General features: G+C 42.7%; 1 protein-coding gene across 7 annotated transcripts in view; it reads left to right on the top strand.

The window, feature by feature from the left end:
- The first annotated feature begins 333 nt into the window (after positions 1 to 333).
- The window catches only part of TPK1 (thiamin pyrophosphokinase 1), a 491,137-nt gene continuing 472,890 nt past the window's right edge, over positions 334 to 18,580 (top strand). For 5 of the 7 annotated variants that reach the window (XM_027821803.3, XM_043540516.1, XM_043540512.1 and 2 more), the window contains exons 1-2: positions 334 to 2,326; positions 3,070 to 3,126. In XM_027821803.3, the coding sequence (XP_027677604.2) occupies positions 3,084 to 3,126 (43 nt within the window). In that variant the 5' untranslated portion in view covers positions 334 to 2,326; positions 3,070 to 3,083. Of the gene's footprint in view, positions 2,327 to 2,495; positions 2,916 to 3,066; positions 3,127 to 18,580 lie in introns of those variants that run through there. The other 2 variants (XM_027821805.3, XM_043540509.1) reach the window with 2 other exon arrangements.

An 18,580-nucleotide genomic window follows, 5' to 3' on the forward strand; every position in this document is an offset into this window, starting at 1 on the left:
TTGTGAGTGCAGGGAAACTAGAAAGTGAAACTGACTAGGACCAAAACCTTTCATGTGAAGTCGTTTCATGATCCAAGCCAAAAGCATTGAAAAAAGTAAATCTCAGAAAGGATACAGTAATCCAGGCCCTGATCCTGCAATTGGTGCTCCTTTATGCCTGCACAGAATCCCCCTGAAGACAACTGACTTCCACGCAGATGCAGGAGTCCAGTTATAGAATTGCAACCTTAGGCCCCAGATTATTTTAGTTTTAATAGTTTAGGATGATAGTTATTATTTGTAGGTTGACTGCACAATCATACAAAGAATCCTAAACCAGAATGTTTCTAACAGGTGTTGGTAGTTTTTTTTTAATTAAGCATGATGGTTTCTCTCATTTGCTTCATGCAACACCTCCATTTGTTTGGAAAAGTTAATACAAAGGAAAGTGGTTTTTTTTTTTAAACCACCTTTAAATTTTAAATTGATTTTTATTAGCATTAGCCATTATATAATCACTTGTTATACCAACACGTACACATCTGAAGTTATCTTAATATATTCAGCTTTACATCTCAGAGCAACACAGACCTACAACATTGTTATTAATTTAAGCACTGATGACCTGTAAGCCTGTGCACAGTCAGGCTCTTTATTAAACAGAGGCTTACTACTGGCTATAAGCCCTAAGCCAAAGCCCATCAAAATCAGTGAAAGCCCTTCATACACTTCCATGCACTTTAGATCAGGCCCAAAGAGTATACCACCCTAAACAGTCCTAATAGGGTAGGATGGCCTCCCTAGTGGGATAAAGCACTCAATTGGGACTTTAGATCTGAGATAAATTCTCAGCTCAGCCACAGCCCTCTTGTGTGACCTTGGGCAAGTCACTTAATCTACCCAGTGCCTCTGATCCCAATCTCTAAAATGGAGGTAGTACTTTCCTGTCTCACAGGGATATTCTGAAGAAATAAGTCCATTAATGACTGTAACATTCAAATACTACAGTGATGAGAGCAATATAAGTACTTAGATTGAAGTCAATGGACCATGCCTTATATTATATAGCTTATAGTGTTTGCAGAATCAAACTCAGACAGTTTTTGTCCCAGAGATCTTGCAATCTGTTATCCCAGAACTGTACTTCCTCACATCTTAATGCAATGCTTTTAAAACTGTTCTTTGCAGTCCCCCAGCTTTATTTAATAAACTTTTTTCCCCCCTCAAAATATCACTCTGCCCAAATCTAGTTCAAGAGAAATAAAAACCTAATGGGCTCTCCCACAATTTTCTCTTACCAAGTTGTTTTTTGTTACACACATCCAGTAATGACACTAACTGAAAAAATATGAAATATTCAAACATCAGCAACAGCTTTTCTGTATGATTTGCAACCCTTTTTCTGCACCTATTTCTTCTATGACTTTTTGTTTGTTGGCAGGGGTTGCGGTGCAAAGATGCTCTAACTTGATTTTACAGAGAGCAGAACTGGATCACTGCCACACTCTTCAGCATGCTGTTCTCAGGGGTTTTATCCTACACTATTATAGATGATGCAAGAAAATCTGAGTTGCCTTTGCTATTAAAGCACCCCTGTTCTTTTTGCAGCTGTTGTCCTTTTGCTGTCTTTCTTTACAGCTTGATTGTGGAGCTTAATATTTTCCCTTGAAAGATAAGTCTCCCATTCTTCCCTCCCCGCAAAAACAAAAATATAACATTTACAAGCCAGTGCAAATTCCTAGTGCCCCCAAATGGCCAAGAAATCACTCCACATGGTCTAGCGAGCCCCAGGCACAATATGCGCACAAAATGCCCAATCAAGGAGAAACGTAACATAACACTGTGCTAAAACCATCATGATGTGTGCGTGCGGGGTTAGTAACGCGTTCATGCAAGAGGACAGAGCATAAATAAAAAGAGCTGCCATCTCTCTCTCTTTACAGCTTAGCCGGGGGGAGGGCAAAAGTCTCAGAGGTGGGTGAGTGCCTGCAGTCAGGCATCTAAAATGCACAGCCCGGGAATTATCTCGCAGGGGCTGGGCACCTGCCGCTCCCACTGGAGTCCGCAGCAGCAGAGAAAGGTGCTCAGCCTGCGCGGACATCTGCAGTCGCACTCCCTGCCCCCTGCACGCATCCTCCCGCTCGCGGCCTGGGCTGGGCTGGCCACTCTCCCGCTCGCTCTTCCGGCTGCTGCTGCCGCCGTTCTAAATCGATCGCGGAGCAACGGATCCGTGCCGGAATCGATGCCATCGCCGTTCCTCCCCTTCCCTTCTCCTCGCTTCTCCCCCGCCCAGGCACCTGCACGCGCCCGCCCCAGCGCCAGGCCCCCGCAGCAAACGGAGTCTCAGGTACCCCGGCGCGAGCGCCCCGCTCCCAGCCCGCCCTTCTGCGCGCGCCTGGTGCAGGGGGCGCTGCACGGTCAGCTGCGCCTGCTGCTGCTTCTTAGGCTGAAACCCACGTGCTCCGCAGCCCCCGCTATTACTGCTGCCTCCCAGGCGCCTCTGGTCACCCTTTGCTTCCCTGGGGCTTTTGGGGGGGGGAGACCTACCCATCCCTCTCCTCCCCCCACAGTGGGGTACAGGCTCCTAGGGGAGAAAGCCGCCCCCCTCTGCCTCCTCTTCTCCTGCCTTTGAGATCTAAACGTGGAGCCCCCCTCCCAGTTTACTAGCCGAGTTTGCAGCTAAAAGTAGCTGTTTCAGCTCAGCAAACAGAGGATGCTCGTGGTTCCTCCTTCCCAGCTCCTGCTCGCTCTGCGTCGGCTTTAAGCTCTGGCGCCGTGTGGCGAAATGTATCGGGCTTTGGCAAGAGCCAAATGTGCCTGTGGCTTAATTCCCCCTCCCCCATTGAAACGGGCTCGCCCTGCGTGCTGCAAGTTACCCGCAGCTCAGCCGAAAACGCTTTGAAAGCTTTGTTTATTGCTTTGGAAAACAGATATTGGTCTGTAAATTTCCTCCGCTTAGAGTAAACTTGAACTGTGCTTTTTCAAGAATATGCCAGTAAAATAAGCGAGGTTTAATTGACAGCTGAGGTTTGCAAGAGCTTGGAATCTTTTTAACCCACCGTTTTCTGTGTTTTTGTTTTTTAAAAGCAGAAAGTTAATAAGCTATGGAGCGTGTGTTTACTCCGCTGGAATGTCTCCTTCCCACTGGTATTGTACCTCTTCTTACTGTTTAAATCTCTTTCAAGAGTCTTTACCCTGCAAATAAGTATATTTTGTGTGCACAACAATAAGAATTACGTTCTTGGTTTGAAGGACAGCTTGATTAACATCTATTATTTCGAAAGGTTAATAATATAAGGCCTAACATGCCCCTTCATTTGTTGCTAGTAGAGCCAGTTTGATGTTATTGTGATGGGAATCATCCCTTGAGGAGGTAAAGAGAGGAGGCACATGTGGTGGAACTGGGGTACAAAGTTTAATTTAAAAATGTTTTAAACAGATAGAGTTAAATTGGTGCTAGTGCCTGTGTATGCACTCTTATTTTGGTTTAAGATTGGCCTACTTCAGTTTAATTTAAACTGAATGCTCCCACGGCAGTGCTTTGAAGTGCGAGTGTGGTCGGCTGCAAGCACTGGGAGACAGCTCTCCCAGTGCTTCTGGTAATCCACCTCCATGCGGGGATTAGCTCCCCATCGCTCAAAGCCTGTCCACACTAGCGCTTTAAGGCGCTCAGACTTGCTGCGCTGAGGGGGGTGATTTTTCACACCCGTGAGCCAGCAAGTTAGAGCGCTATAAAATGTAAGTGTAGACCAGGGGTGGGAAAACTTTTTGGGCCGAGGGCCACATCTGGGTGGGGAAATTGTATGCAGGGCAGGGGGTCGGGGTACGGGAGGGAGTGCGGAGTGTGGGAGGGCGTGCGGTGTGCAGGAACGGGTTCAGGGCAAGGGATTGGGGCAGAGGAGGGGTGCGGGATGTATGAGGGGGCTCAGGGAAGGGGGCGGGCGGCAAAGCGGCCTTCACCTCCTGAAGTACGCGCCAGGGAGTACGAGGAGGGGGTTCAGGGCAGGGGTGCAGGAGGGGTGTGGACTGCGGGAGGGAGCTCAGGGTAGGGGGTTGGGGTGCAGGAGGGGTGTGGGTGCGACAGGTGGCTCAGGGCAGGGAGATGGGTGCATGGGGGTGCAGGGTGCAGCAGGGGGCTTAGGGCAGAGGGTTGGGGTGCAGGAGGGGTGCGGGATGTGGCAGGGGGATTAGGGCAGGGAGTTGGGGGGCGGGGTTCAGGCTCCAGCCTGGCGCTGCTTACCTAAAGCGGCTCTGGGGTGGCAGCAGCATGCACCGGGGCCAGGGTAGTCTCCTTGCCTCCCTGCCCTGGCCCCACGCCGTGCCGCTCCAGGAAGCGGCTGGCCCGACATCCCTGCGCGGCCCCTGAGGGAGCAGGGGGGCACAGGGCTCTGCGCGCTGCCCTTGCCACGCCTCCAGGTACCTTCCCCGAAGCTCCCATTGGCCGCAGTTCCCCGTTCCCGGACAATGGGAGCTGCGGGGGGCAGTGCCTGGAGGCAAGGGCAACATACGAAGCCCTCTGCCCGCCCCCTCTTCCCCCGGGACCCCAGGGACATGGTGCCAGCCGCTTCTGAGAGCAGGGCAGGGCCCACAATGCCATGGGGGGCAGTCCCGTGGTCCGGATTCAAAGCCCTGAGGGGCCAAATCTGGCCCGCGGGCCTTTGTTTGCCCACCCCTGGTGTAGACATACCCTAAATGGAAATAAGATAAATGATTTAAACTGTAATAGGAGTATTTACACAGGAATTTGCACTGGTTTAAGTAAATCAGTTTAAAATAGCACCTTTAGTTGGTGAAATTTTCTCATGTAGACAACGCCTAAAGCTGTTGAGAAGACCGGCCTCTGGCTGGGGATCTTTGGATACATGTTCTAATATCTTAGTGGATCCTTGGGATATGCTAGGTGAAGATCTTGCCTGGTACCTGCTCTGAAGTCACAAATGTGTCCTCACCAATTCTGTAAGCTGAATCTCCGTTTTTGGTTTGATTTTCCACTCTTATGTTGTTGTGGCATGTTTTGCAATTTTGAAAATACATTATTAAATATCTCCTTACCCAGAGTGTGTATAATATATAAAAAGTGAAAGTACAAAAGTAACCTTTATGCTCTTTGTGGCAGGGACTGTGTCTTCATATATGCTTGTACAGTATTATTTTTAATTATTATTGGTATTATCATAGCACATAAGAGCCCTAGTCATGGACCAGGACCCCATTGAGTGCAGTGCCTGAGACTATCTCTCATCATAACTGGATCCTTGGGAGTGCTATTGTAATATAAATATTAAATAATATTGCTGAAAAGAGTTGCTTTGGTAAAGGGGACTGAATTCTTTATTATGATGCTCTGGCTTTGCTGAGAGTGGTTATGACAAGGCAGATTCATTTAAGCCACCATGGGGTAGATGGATGGGAGGGGTGAGTGTATATAATCTTTGTGTGTGTGTGTGTGTGTGTGTATATATATAATACCAACAAGCAGACATATTGGAAAATAAGAATTCTAAAAAATTGTCATCTTTTTGAGTTTAATAAATCTATTAATCTGTTTCAAAATCTTAAAACAAAGCATTTTCTCTATCAATATATCTAAACTTTTCCCCAGAATTTTTTTGTGTTATGTTTGGCTTATAACTTTACAAGTTTTTCCTTCTTGATCCAATTCAAGGACGGTTTAAAGTTACAGTTAAAAAGGAAAGATGTACATGAACTATTCTTAATAAAAACAGATACTGGACAGCATAAGCTGCATTTATTTTGGGCACTGTTGGTCTTGGTTAGAAAGGTGAGTGGTGTTTGGAGAGTTCATTGATTATCTTTTTCTAGTTGCACCATAATCTGATTTCTAAAACATAGCTACACAGTAAAAATGTTATTTGGTGCATCAAAAAAACCCTATGGGATTTAACGCTATCTATCTATACAGTAGAAGAGTGGGTATCTGTCACCATTTATTTTGTAAAACAGTTGCTGTGTTTAGGTATCTGTACTCAGTAGTCAATTTTACATGGTAGTGTAGGGTTAGATACACCTAGATACCACAGATAGTCTTGTCCTCCTAGCAAAAGTTGCTTTGGTTTTCAATACTTTCACTGATATAGTTCTACACCAATGTAGCATGTCCACATTACCATTCCTGACACAAGCCTCAGTGTGCTAACCCAGTGGTTCTGAAACTTCAAGATCCTGGTGTACAATTTCTGGAACTCAGAGCCAAGATTTGCAAACTGTGTATCTAAAACTAGGCTCCTAAATTAATATTTAGGTACCTGATTAAGTGTCCAGTTTTCCCACCACTCCTGTTGGCTGTAGTGGGATACGTTAGTGCTCAGCATCTCTGAAAATCAGGGTGCCTAAATAGAGTAAACCCTGTCTGTGCAAGAGATTGCACTTTCTTGAGATCTGGTCAAGAATGTAGAATGAACTTCTGCAGGAACTTTGAAGCATAGCAAACCTCTCCATCTGCTGTGCCAAGTGCAAGGCTTACTCCTTCGACCTTGTCTTCACTAACATATAAACACACAGCAGCATATATGTATAATAATACCACCCAGCCAAAACAAAACACTACACTATATTCACAGGTTTCAGAGTAGCAGCCGTGTTAGTCTGTATCCGCAAAAAGAAAAGGAGTACTTGTGGCACCTTAGAGACTAACACATTTATTTGAGCATAAGCTTTCGTGAGCTACAGCTCACTAAATCGGATGCATTCAGTGGAAAAACTCACGAAAGTTTATGCTCAAATAAATTTGTTAGTCTCTAAGGTGCCACAAGTACTCCTGTTCTTTTTACTGTATTCACAGTAGCATAACCTTGGGGAGAGGATGAGAGAGAGAAGGAACTACATGTGGCTGATGTTAGTTATGTGGTTTAATGCACTTCTAGAAGGTGCTGAGATACTACCATGATGATGACTATAGAAGATCCTGTATTGAACAGAATAAAATAAATATGGGCTTAGGAGCCAGACTTCAGGTACCCCATTTTGAATTCATTGGCCCAAAAATACTTGCTGTGCCAACTTTGTAATTTTAATCAGTGTAGTTGTAGTGGGTTCTTATTTTGGCAGTAATTTTAAATCAACACACATAGCACCTGATTGTGGCCCAAGTACCAAAGGTTTGAGAACTGCTCTTCAAAACCATTGTAGTCAAACCTCACGAGCTCTGAAGACAATTCAATAAAAAAGCTGGAGCACAATTTAAAATTGCAGAGGGGTGGACAGAAACTGCGCTATGTGCTTCAAAACAGTGTTAATTTGCTTAATGCCATTTAAAATGGATAGTGAAGTAGAGCTTAAGAGCAGGATTGAAGTCTACAAAGCCTGGGGAAAATATTTTTTCTCTGTAAAATGAAACTGCAATGGGATTCATTACTGTATATCACTTGTAGATTATGAATTTCAGTGAGTGATAGGTCCATGCCAAAGCCCCATGTTCTTTTTGGGCCTGTGTTCTACGACCAAGATTCCTGCTCTATGTGGCACCCTAGTGCTAAATTCTAGGACAGCTATAGGTAAGTTAAAAAGAGAAGTTGTTATTCATTTAATTATTGAAGTGAGTAACACAATCAGTACGGTGCGCCTTGGATTAGTTATTTTCATAGTAAATTCAGATTTTTGTGTTTCATCCAAATTTTAATTTTTATTGCAGTGTAGTTGTATGCATTGTAAGAGCATTACAGGAAAGGAATGGAGGAGCTGGAGGATATGACGTGGCTGTGAGGTAGTTGACAACTTTTGATAACTGGAAAAGTGATGGAGGCGTTTGATTTTTGGGACCCAAGAGGATCGTTGAACTTTTTGGCAATGGAAAGAGGATGCATGTCCTCTTCTGCACTTCTGGTGGGCAGAAGTAAAGTTGGCATTCGAGTTTCCTGGTAGGGCTTGAAGTCTTACCTCACCACTTGTAGAGTAGATTCCTCCTTTCATGTTTTTTAAATAACCACCTAACAGCAGTGGATAAGCTCATTAACTGGGTGTTTGTGATAAAGTGATCTGCAATGAAATTGTTAACCATGGCTGTATTTTCACTGCCAAAAAGGTGTTGTTATTTTTACAGTGAGATAACTAACATATGATGGTTTTCCCACTGTAAAATCCTAATAGAGATAAGATCTCTGTGGTTTCTGTCACAAAGCATTGACCTGACGTAGCTACATAAGAAAGGCCATACTGGGTCAAACCAAAGGTCCATTATCCTGTCTTCCGACAGTGACCAATGCCAGGTGCCCCAGAGGGAATGAATGGAACAGGTAATCATCAAGTGATCCATTCCCTGTCACCAATTTCCAGCTTCTGGCAAACAGATGGTAGGGACACCATCCCTGGCCATCCTGGCTAATAGCCATTGATGGACCTATCCTCCATATATTTATCTAGTTCTTTTTTGAACCCTGTTATAGTCTTGGCCTTCACAACATCCTCTGGCAAAGAGTTCCACAAGTTGACTGTGCGTTGTGTGAAGAAATATTCCCTTTTGTTTGTTTTTAAATCTGCTGCCTATTAATTTCATTTGGTGACCCCTCGTTCTTGTGTTTATGAGAAGGAGTAAATAACACTTCCTTATTTACTTTCTTCACACCAGTCATGATTTTATAGACCTCAGTTATATCCCCCATTAGTCATCTCTTTTCCAAGCTGAAAAGTCCCAGTCTTTTCTCATATGGAAGCCGTTGGATACTCCTAGTAATTTTTGTTGCCTTTTTCTGAACCTTTTCCAATTCAGATATATCTTTTTTGAGATGGGGCGACCATATCTGCACACACTATTCAAGATGTGGGCGTACAATGGATTTAGAAAGAGGCAATATGATATTTTCTGTCTTATTATCTGTCCCTTTCTTAATGATTCCCAACATTCTGTCCACATTTTTTTACTGCGCTGCACATTGAATGGATGTTTTCAGAGAACTATCCACAATGACTCCAAGATCTCTTTCTTGAGTGGTAACAGCTAATTTAGATAATTTTATATGTATAATTGGGATTATGTTTTCCAATGTTTGCATTTATCAACATGGAATTTCATCTGCCATTTTGTTGCCCAGTCACCCAGATTTGTGAGATCCTTCTCTCGCTCTTCGCAGTCTGCCTGGGATTTAGCTATCTTGAATAGTTTTGTATCATCTACAGATTTTGCCACCTCACTGTTTACCCCTTTTTTCGGATCATTTATTAATATGTTGAATAGGACTAGGCCCAGTACAGTCCCCTGCGGGACACCACTATTTACCTCTCTCCATTCTGAAAACTGACCATTTATTCCTACCCTTTGTTTCCTATCTTTTAACCAGTTACCAATCTGTGAGAGGACCTTCCCTCTAATCCCATGTTTAAGAGTCTTTGGTAAGGGACCTTGTCAAAGGCTTTCTGAAAATCTAAGTACACTATATCCACTGGATCCCCCTTGTCCAAGTGCTTGTTGACCCCCTCAAAGAATTCTAGCAGATTGGCGAGGCATGATTTCCCTTTACAATAGCCATGATGACTCTTCCCCACCAAATTATGTTAATCTATGTGGCTGACAATTTTGTTCTCTACTATAGTTTCAACCAGTTTGCCCAGTACTGAAGTCAGGCTTACTGTCCTGTAATTGCCGGGATCGCCTCAGGAGCCCTTTTTAAAACTTGGCTTCACATTAGCTATCCTCCACTCATTTGATACAGAAGCTGATTTAAATGATAGGTTATAGACTACAGTTAGTAGTTCTGCAACTTCACATCTGAGTTCCTTCAGAACTCTTGGGTGAATACCATCTGGTCCTGGTGACTTAGAACTGTTTAGTTTATCAGTTTATTTCAAAAGCTCATCTAATGATACCTCAGTCTGGGACAGTTCCTCAGATCTGTCACCTAAAAAGAATGGCTCATGTTTGGGAATCTCCCTCACATTCTCCGCTGTGAAGATGGATGCAAAGAATTAACTTAGTTTCTCTGCAATGGCCTTATCGTCCTTCAGTGCTCCTTTAGCACCTCGATTGTCCAGCGGCCCCACTGGTTGTTTAGCAGGCTTCCTGCTTCTGATGTACTTACATGTTTTTTTTTTTTTGCTATTACTTTTTGAGTCTTTGACTAGCTGTTCTTCAAATTCTTTTTTGGGCCTTCCCAATTATATATTTATACTTCACTTGCCAGTGTTTATGCTCCTTTCTATTTTCTTCACTAAGATTTAACTTCCACTTTTTAAAGAATGCCTTTTTGCTTCTCACTGCTTCTTTTACTTTGTTGTTTAGCCATGGTGGCACTTCTTTGGTTCTTTTGCAATGTTTTTTAATTTGGGGGTATACATTTAAGTTGAGCCTCTGTTGTGGTTTCTTTAAAAAGTTTCCATGCAGCTTCCAGGGATTTCACTTTTTGCTCTGTACCTTTTTAATTTCTGTTTAACTAACCTCCTCATTTTTGTGTAGTTCCCCTTTCTGAAGTTAAATGCTATAGTGTTGGGCTGCTGTGGTGTTTTCCCCGCCACAGGGATGTTAAATTTAGTTATATTATGGTCACTATTACCAAGCGGTCCAGCTATATTCACCTCTTGGACCAGATCCTGTGTTCCACTAAGGACTAAATCAAGAATTGTCTCTCCTCTTTCGGTTCCAGGATTAGCTGCTCCAAGAAGCAGTCATTTAAGGTGTCAAGAAACTTTATCTTTGCATCCTGTCCTGAGGTGACATGTACCCAGTCGATATAGGGATAGTTGAAATCCCCCATTATTATTGAGTTTTTTATTTTAATGGCTTCTCTAATCTTCCTGAGCATTTCACAGTCACTATCATCATCCTGGTCTGGTGGTGGGTAATACATCCTACTGCTATATTCTTCTTATTAGAGCATGGCATTACTATCCATAGAGACTCAGTGGTACAGTTTGGTTCATTTAAGATTTTTACTTCATTTGATTCTACGCTTCCTTTTGCATGTAGTGCCACTCCCCCACCAGCACGACCTGTTCTGTCCTTCCGATATTTTTGTACCATCTCCCCTTCCCACACATCTGCCCTCCGACTCATACAGTGGGCCTTACCTAGTTCATCTCAATGTAAAACTACAGTGCTTTGTCTCCACTAGGATTTTGCAGCAGGATAGCTAAGGTGCGTTAGTCATCCTGTCGTGGAAAACACATTTATTTTGGCAGTGAAGGCATAGCAAATGGTGATACTTAAAACGTCAGCAGCAGGCATCGGTTAATGCTCCATTGCAATGAATGGGAGGGGGAAAGTACTCAGTGGCTCTCTAGCTTTTTTCTGAGGCATTCTGTTTCTGCAGACAATATTTCATTGATTTACATTTGTTTCACACTTGGAAAGTTATTTTTGCAACTAGGGGGCCTAGATATTTTTTTAAAAATGAAAACTTAGATTCTGCAGCACAGCTGTGTGGCGTGGGGTAGATTGTGTACATAGTCGTTCAAGTGTGATACAGCAAATGCACAGGGCTCATAACAGTTTATGTTACATTAAGGTTTGTGAATTCATTTTAAAAGCAGCTCTGTTTTCTTTGTTTAAAAGATCTAATGCCTTCTACAGCGTACCACCCTTTGTTTCCCTCCTATGGTTTGTTTATAACCTTTGCGTGTGGGTTGGTGATGTTGGTGTTGTGCCTAGGTTGCCCTATGTGGGTTCTGCAGTGAGACTAGTTTAACTAAACTTTAACTACAGTGGACTTTGAGAGCTCCGTACCATGCCTTTGTCTCCTTAACATTGGTGTGCTGCTGTATGCTTTAAACAGGCCTGCACCTGATTAGTACTTACTCAGCAATATTGCTAACGTGGAGCACTGTATGCCATAGTCTACACTGGATTTCTGTTTGTTCCCACGTGTAATTCAAACTTAACTTTTTTGATGTACAAAAGCCCTTTCATCTACAGCATAAACGTTGACTTTATTTAGTTCTAAGGGGGCCCCGATACAGCTTTTGTCATTTTATAACTTCTGCCAGACAAGGTGGGTAAAAGAGAGAGACACATCCTCCATTGCCCAAGTCCACCAGCAAGGTAGCTCCCTGGTGGACACTTCCTTATCGCTCTCCTGCAGAGGGGAAGGCTCTGCATAGCAGAAAATCCTCTTACCTTGCTCTCTGTATCCTGGCCCACAGAGAGCTCCGTGAAACTACTTCTCACATCATGTGGGGAGTGTGAGCCATTTGTGGGGGCTGTCTCCCTTATATCCTATTCCCCATACCTATTGTGTATCAGAACCACACCAGTTCCTGGGGTGGTAGTTGGGGCTCGGATTTGATTCCTTCAGAAGAGGAAGTAACAAAAAGACGATTATTATTAGAAATGGCTTATGCCCCTAGAACGGTTTCCCTAATATTGAGCATCAAGAGGCATTTCTGCTTACACCATCAACTGTATCTCACCTTCTGTCTGTAAGTGTAACTCTCTTTACCCTTTTCATCAACTTGAATGGGCTTTGTGGTTTTATCAAGATGATTATTTTAAGTACCTCTTAAAACTTAAGTTTATATGGTTATAGTTGATGATATAGTTATTTCACTGGTGTCTGGAATCACATTGTCTCCAGTTAAATGAGCCAAAGCTGTTTCAGCTTTAAAGGAATATCCCCAGGTAACTGCCTGTAAAGCTGAAATGTCCATTTATTGCAGGTAACCCTTTGCATCCTTTCCCGCCCCTTTCCCTCCCTCTCCATTTGAATCTAGAGCTTTGTTCTGTTAAAGCAAGGTCACCTGTATGTCACAAACAAGCCACAGGAGAGAACACCCCTCAACCCATAGCTTAATGTTGTGTATAATCCGGGGTAAACTATTTTCTGACAGAGAAAAGACAGGCAAGCCTGCACCTGATTAGTACTTGGAATCTTTGGGTAATAGGATTTGCTAGGTCCACTTACTCAGCAATATTGCTAATATTGCATCAGTGGTTCTCAACCTGCGGCCCAGTCAGCGCACAGATGCGGCCCATATGACCTTTTCAGGGCCATACAGGTAGTATTGGATGCTGCCCACAGTGGTGAATAGGTTGAGAACCACTGCTATACATGGAAGTGATATAACCTGTGAATAACAATGTTTTTAATTGACAGTTGAATTATATGAGAATTACCATTCAAACAAGTGAATAGAAACTGTTTCTTTATGTTAATCTTTTTCAAAAAATGGGGTTAGGTGGGGCAAGAACATTTTTATTCGTCATCCTATAGCTCAAATGGGTAAAGGTAAGTTGCTAGAAGCTGGGAATGGGTGACAGGGGATGGATCGCTTGATGCTCACCTGTTCTGTTCATTCCCTCTGAAGCACTGGCCACAGAAGACAGGATACTTGGCTAGATGGACCTTTTAGTCTGACCCAGGATGGCCATTCTTATGTTCTAAGTGGCTAGTCAAAGTTCAGGGATGGTCCAGTTGGGAGTAGAAATTGGTAATGGAGTCTGGTATTGTCTATGATGTAATCTTATTTATTTACAACGAATGTACAAAGTCCTGCTTCTCTAAACGCAGGCGGAACCACAAAATGTGACCGCTTCTTATAGCCCTAAGCCTCTTTAGCCAGCACTAGACCCAAAACTATCCACTAGGCTTCTCCAGGGCCTCCCCCTTCTTACAGGCTATTGCTTGGGCCTTGTGCTGACTTTCTTCCTGCCTCTGAGTCTTTCTCAGTTTCTTGTCTGCCCCCCCATCTCCCCAAGCTATACTTTTTCTATACACCCTCCAGATCAGAAAAACGCCAAGGAAAACCCTTTTCTCTCACGTTGCTAGTTTCTGGGCAGACTTCATTGTGCCCTGTTTTAGATGTGACCCTTTAAATATCTCTTACCACTATCTTAAATGGAGGTCACACACAATTTTTAACAAGGTTTTAACTTAACCCATAAAAATATTTTACCCAGCTCATAACAGTATAATGGTTCTGCTGAAAGGACCAGGAGTCTTTGAAGCAAATGTGCTTTCAGAAGAGTATTGTCTTCCTTCCTTAGTCCTGGTGGTACCCTCCACAATGAGTTTTTAAAGATATATATTTTGTGGTTTCACAGCAGCCTTATTGTCAAATCATATACAAACTGCATACAGGTTTCAGATACAGGTCCACATTTAGGCTTGATCTCCGAATATGGAAAACAATATAAGAAATTGCCTGTTTGCAAATACGAACCCAGTCTGAATAAAGTAGAAGCTGAATATGAAGTAGGAACACGTGGTAAATTGTTGCACAGGAAAAACTATACTAGGTGACTGGTCCAGGCTTGGAAGTCTTGGGTTCCAAAAATTACAAAACCCTCTATTCCTCCCACTCCCCCCAAAACCCTATACTTGTATTTGTGATCTGTTTTCAGCTTGTACATGTGAAGACAATTAGCCCAGGTTCAGTGCAAGTTTTTGAATAGGTAAAACAGTGGTTCTCAAAGTTTCGTACTGGTGACCCCTTTCACATAGTAAGCTTCAGAGTGCGACCCCCCCTTATAAATTAAAAACACTTTTAAAATATATTTAACACCATTATAAATGCTGTAGGCAAAGCGGGGTTTAGGGTGGAGGCTAACAGCTTGCGACCCCCCGTGTAATAACCTTGCGACCCCAGTTGAGAACCCCTAAGGTAAAATGTTGCACTTGATCACATTATGTTTGTTGATGTCCAAGTTTTAGACCAAAACCTAATACAAATATAATTCCTCACCCATTCACTGAAAAACACAGTATCCAGCTGCAAGTATGGTTGGTAATCCTCCTCCTACAGGCTTCCAGATTTAATAAGCTTATTAGGCATGGATCTAAGAGCCAGCCTTTCGCTAACAGCATTATTGATTGACAGCTTAGTCCAGAAAACGTTTTTCAATTGCTAGTGAAAATTTATCTCTATTTAACACACTAAAAGAAGCCTATCTTAAAGGCTTCCTTGGCAATTATTAAGGACAAAGACCAGTTAAAACAAACAAAAAAAAAAATAAAAAAAGAAAAGTAGTGGCAGATCTCACCCACCACAAAATACTGCAAGAAAACAAATATATTTATTCTGCATACAACCACCTAGCCCTACTGTCCACCTTTAAACATCCAAGTCTGATTATTTTGGCCTATGTCTTTCTGTAAATTGAGAGTGATGTTTAATTACCATCTTTTACATGCATATGTATTCCAGCATGTGTATGGGAATAGATGATTCTACCCAGACAAGTGACCTCTATGTTTGATGAATGCAAACAACTATGTTAATGCATTATTAAGTTTGCATCGTTAAAAAGTTAGCAAATTGAAAAGTTAAATTTTCTTCAGCAACATTCACTCAACTATGCTATATATAGATAGCTACATACAACATTTTTGGAATGCTGTTATATTTGTTTCTTGCCGTATACCGAATTGCTAGTAAGAGGCTCTTGCTGTCGTTTCCTGGGATTGATTTTTTTTTTTAAACACCAGCAGCATTTTCTCAGTAGAGTGTCCTGCCTTTGTAACTTGTCTTCATGGATTGTCTGCCAGAATCTATATCTGGAAGGCTTCGAGGTATGATGTAAGGCATGTTTGTCAGGCCACATCCACCCTCTGATTGAAATCCATGGGAATAGAGTCAGTAACTTCAATGGGAGCAGGATTTTGGTCTCTTATGTTTAATTTTTTTTGCTGACTCCTCTTTGTTTTTTTAGGATTTTCCTGGGGTTTTTTACTCTTATTTTTCTTGTCTTCTCCCCCAACAAATTATTCTTTTTGGCAGTCACAATGGGAGTAGAATAGTTGGAAAAAATGTATGATTGTAATTTGTATCAGAAATACTTAGTTGCTTCTTTGATAAGAGTTGGACGTATTTCTTTTTTAAAAACGGGTAAATATTGTTTTAGCAAAAGATGTTACTGTTGGGAGTTGCTGATGTATAAGCACAGTAGGAAACTTCCTATAGAAAGAGTTAAAGGCACCACATGCTGTAACCACAGTCCGATGAAGTGAGCTGTAGCTCATGAAAGCTTATGCTCAAATAAATTGGTTAGTCTCTAAGGTGCCACTAGTACTCCTTTTCTTTTTGCGAATACAGACTAACACGGCTGCTACTCTGAAACCTCTCCTTTGGATGGGCACTGCAACCTTTCCTGAGGTTTCTTTGTGTTGCCGGATGGCCACACAACAGGAGAGTAATTCTTCAGGCTCACCTTTTTGAGACCTGGTGCTTCTTGGGATGTGGTTTTGCCTCGGGGTTCTTTGGTGAAAAAAACCCCAAGGCTTCTGCTGGCATAGCTTTGTCAATGAGGGGTGTCAAGAGGAGTCATCCCGGACCGACATAGCTGTGCCAGGAAAAAGCCCTTAGTTTAGATACAGTTATGCTGGCCAAACTGGGCTTTTGCTGGTATACACTGTATCCACACTAGGGGCGCTTTGCTGGTGTACATAGTGTAGACATAGCCTCAGGAAAACAAACTGTGTTAAATAGGAGAACTAGGGAGACAGGGCCCAAGGGAGCTGCTTCTTGGCAGAGACTTGAAACGTGGTACTTTAGTTGAGGTTTCTGCCTTTGTGTAGTTTGTGACCATCTCTGTTCCTTTTCAATAGAATTTGAGTACACTTTGTAACTGAACAAATTACACTAGGTAAAAAAACCTTGATCCTGTATCTGATTTTTCCTCTGATGGGAAACCAGCAAGCCCCCCAAATCAGCCACCACTCACTAAAGAGGCAACAATATATTTAATATGGCTTCATTAGTTTTGTTGAGAGAACCGTAATGTTTGAATTTCCTGACATTTTTGCTGTTAAAATTAACGGGCCTTTTCTACCACCTCATTAGTCTAGTTTTAAGCTGGTGTAACTGATTTAAGTGGTTTAAAACTGGAATAATGAGGCCCAACTCTGTCATCTCATCCTTGACCCAAAATTTAGGTTCTGAAAAAAACAAGCTTTTACAAAACCAATAGTAATAATTCTGTGAATGTTTTCCTTTAAATTGTAAGGGAAAAATTGTTGATTATCATATGGGCTTTTGCTTGAAGTCTTTGAAACTGAAATTTTGTAGCAATGAGAATCCGAAAATGAAACAGACTGTGAACAAAAGCAAAACTGACTTTGTTCATTTTTTTCATTGTCCAAGCGGAGAGAAATACAAAGTAAATGAAAAGCATAAACAGGGAAGAGTGAACTGGAATTTGAAAAATGTCATCAGGGTTAATAATCTTTAGTAATTGTTATTAATAAACATTATTTCTAAATTGACACTTCCTTTAAATTCTCAGGGCCAGAGTGTGATGTTTCCCTCTCCACTTCCAGGACCTCAAGAGCAGGGCTGTAAACAGGCTGACTCCCTTTTCAACAAAGCACACAGACCTTGAGTTAGGGCCTGATCCTGAACTCAAGGGGAGCTCTACCATTGATTTCAATAGGTCTAGGATCAAACCCTTAATGGCCAGACTCACCTCGTTCATGGGGTTTTGTGCTGATAGTAACTCAAAAACAATAGTACAATGTAAGCTTTAGCCTAAGCTTCCTGCTTGAACTTGCTTGTTTTTTGGGTTTCCCCTAGAATCTGCTCTTCCTAGCTCTTCAGTGGTTCTCTTTATGTCCTGATACAAGATGGTTGTGCCCACCTACCAGCATGACTCTTAATTCAGTGTTTTATCACTTGAGCCTGTGGGTAACTGAAAAGAAGGACCTTCTTTTCTTCACATTCTTAGTCTGCTACCCTGTTACAAGGTCACAGTTTCAATTCTTAAATTTATGGGGACTAATCCAAATCCAAGTGAAGTTGGTGTAACTGGTTCTATAGAGCTGCAGTTTCCTAGCAAGCCTGATGTCACAATGTCCCCCCAGAGGCTGCTGAAGGACCAAAACAAGGCAGAAACTGCTGCTACACAAGTGCCCTTTCATGCATCCTCTACATGCATCCACTTTCATGCATCCTCTAGTATGGTCTATGGCGCTGCTGAAGTATTTGACGGTTGCCATCTGCTCTATGTCCCATCCGGATAGGGTAATACTGAGCTGGTTGTAATCTGGGACTGGAGGTTGCTTGATGGTAATGGCCAAAGACTTAGTTTTATCTGGATTCATAGCCATGTCAGTGTGCATTGCTTCTTGCCTGACCAGATTGGCCTTCAGCTCCAGCGATTCATCAAGCTGAACCAACAAGACAATGTCACTCACGTATTTGAGATCTCAAAGCAGAATGGGTGTTCAGCTCAAGGCCATGGGCAGCTGAGTTGACTCATCAGATCCCTTACATTTGCTCGATGCACTAAATGAAAGGCTTCCAGGGTCAGTATGTTCATGTCATGAGGGTGTTTATGCTGAAGATGACCACTTGTGAGAATCTGGTCAATTGTATATACGCTGTGTGGGTACCGTATATAATTATTTATAATATAGTAGTGCTTAGATCAAGGACAAGTACTTAGGTGCTGTACAAACACATAGTGAGAGAAATCTGTACCCTGAAAAGCTTGCTGTTTAAATAGGCAAGTGTAATGGGGTTCGCTCACCACTCTGGCACCTCCTGCTGGCTGTCTTAGGAATTAGCTCTGCATGTTAATGCACCCTCTTTGGGTGGCGCTTCACTGGTGTCACTCCTGCTCTAGGACCTACATCTCTCCCTGAACCACAGCGTCCTCTTCAGCTACACAGCCCTCTGGCTGTGCCCCACACTGTGCCCCCCCCACTGGGGGACCTGCAGTCGG

Source organism: Chelonia mydas, chromosome 2, assembly GCF_015237465.2.
Source record: "Chelonia mydas isolate rCheMyd1 chromosome 2, rCheMyd1.pri.v2, whole genome shotgun sequence".
In the NCBI taxonomy this organism is placed as follows: Eukaryota; Metazoa; Chordata; order Testudines; family Cheloniidae; genus Chelonia; species Chelonia mydas.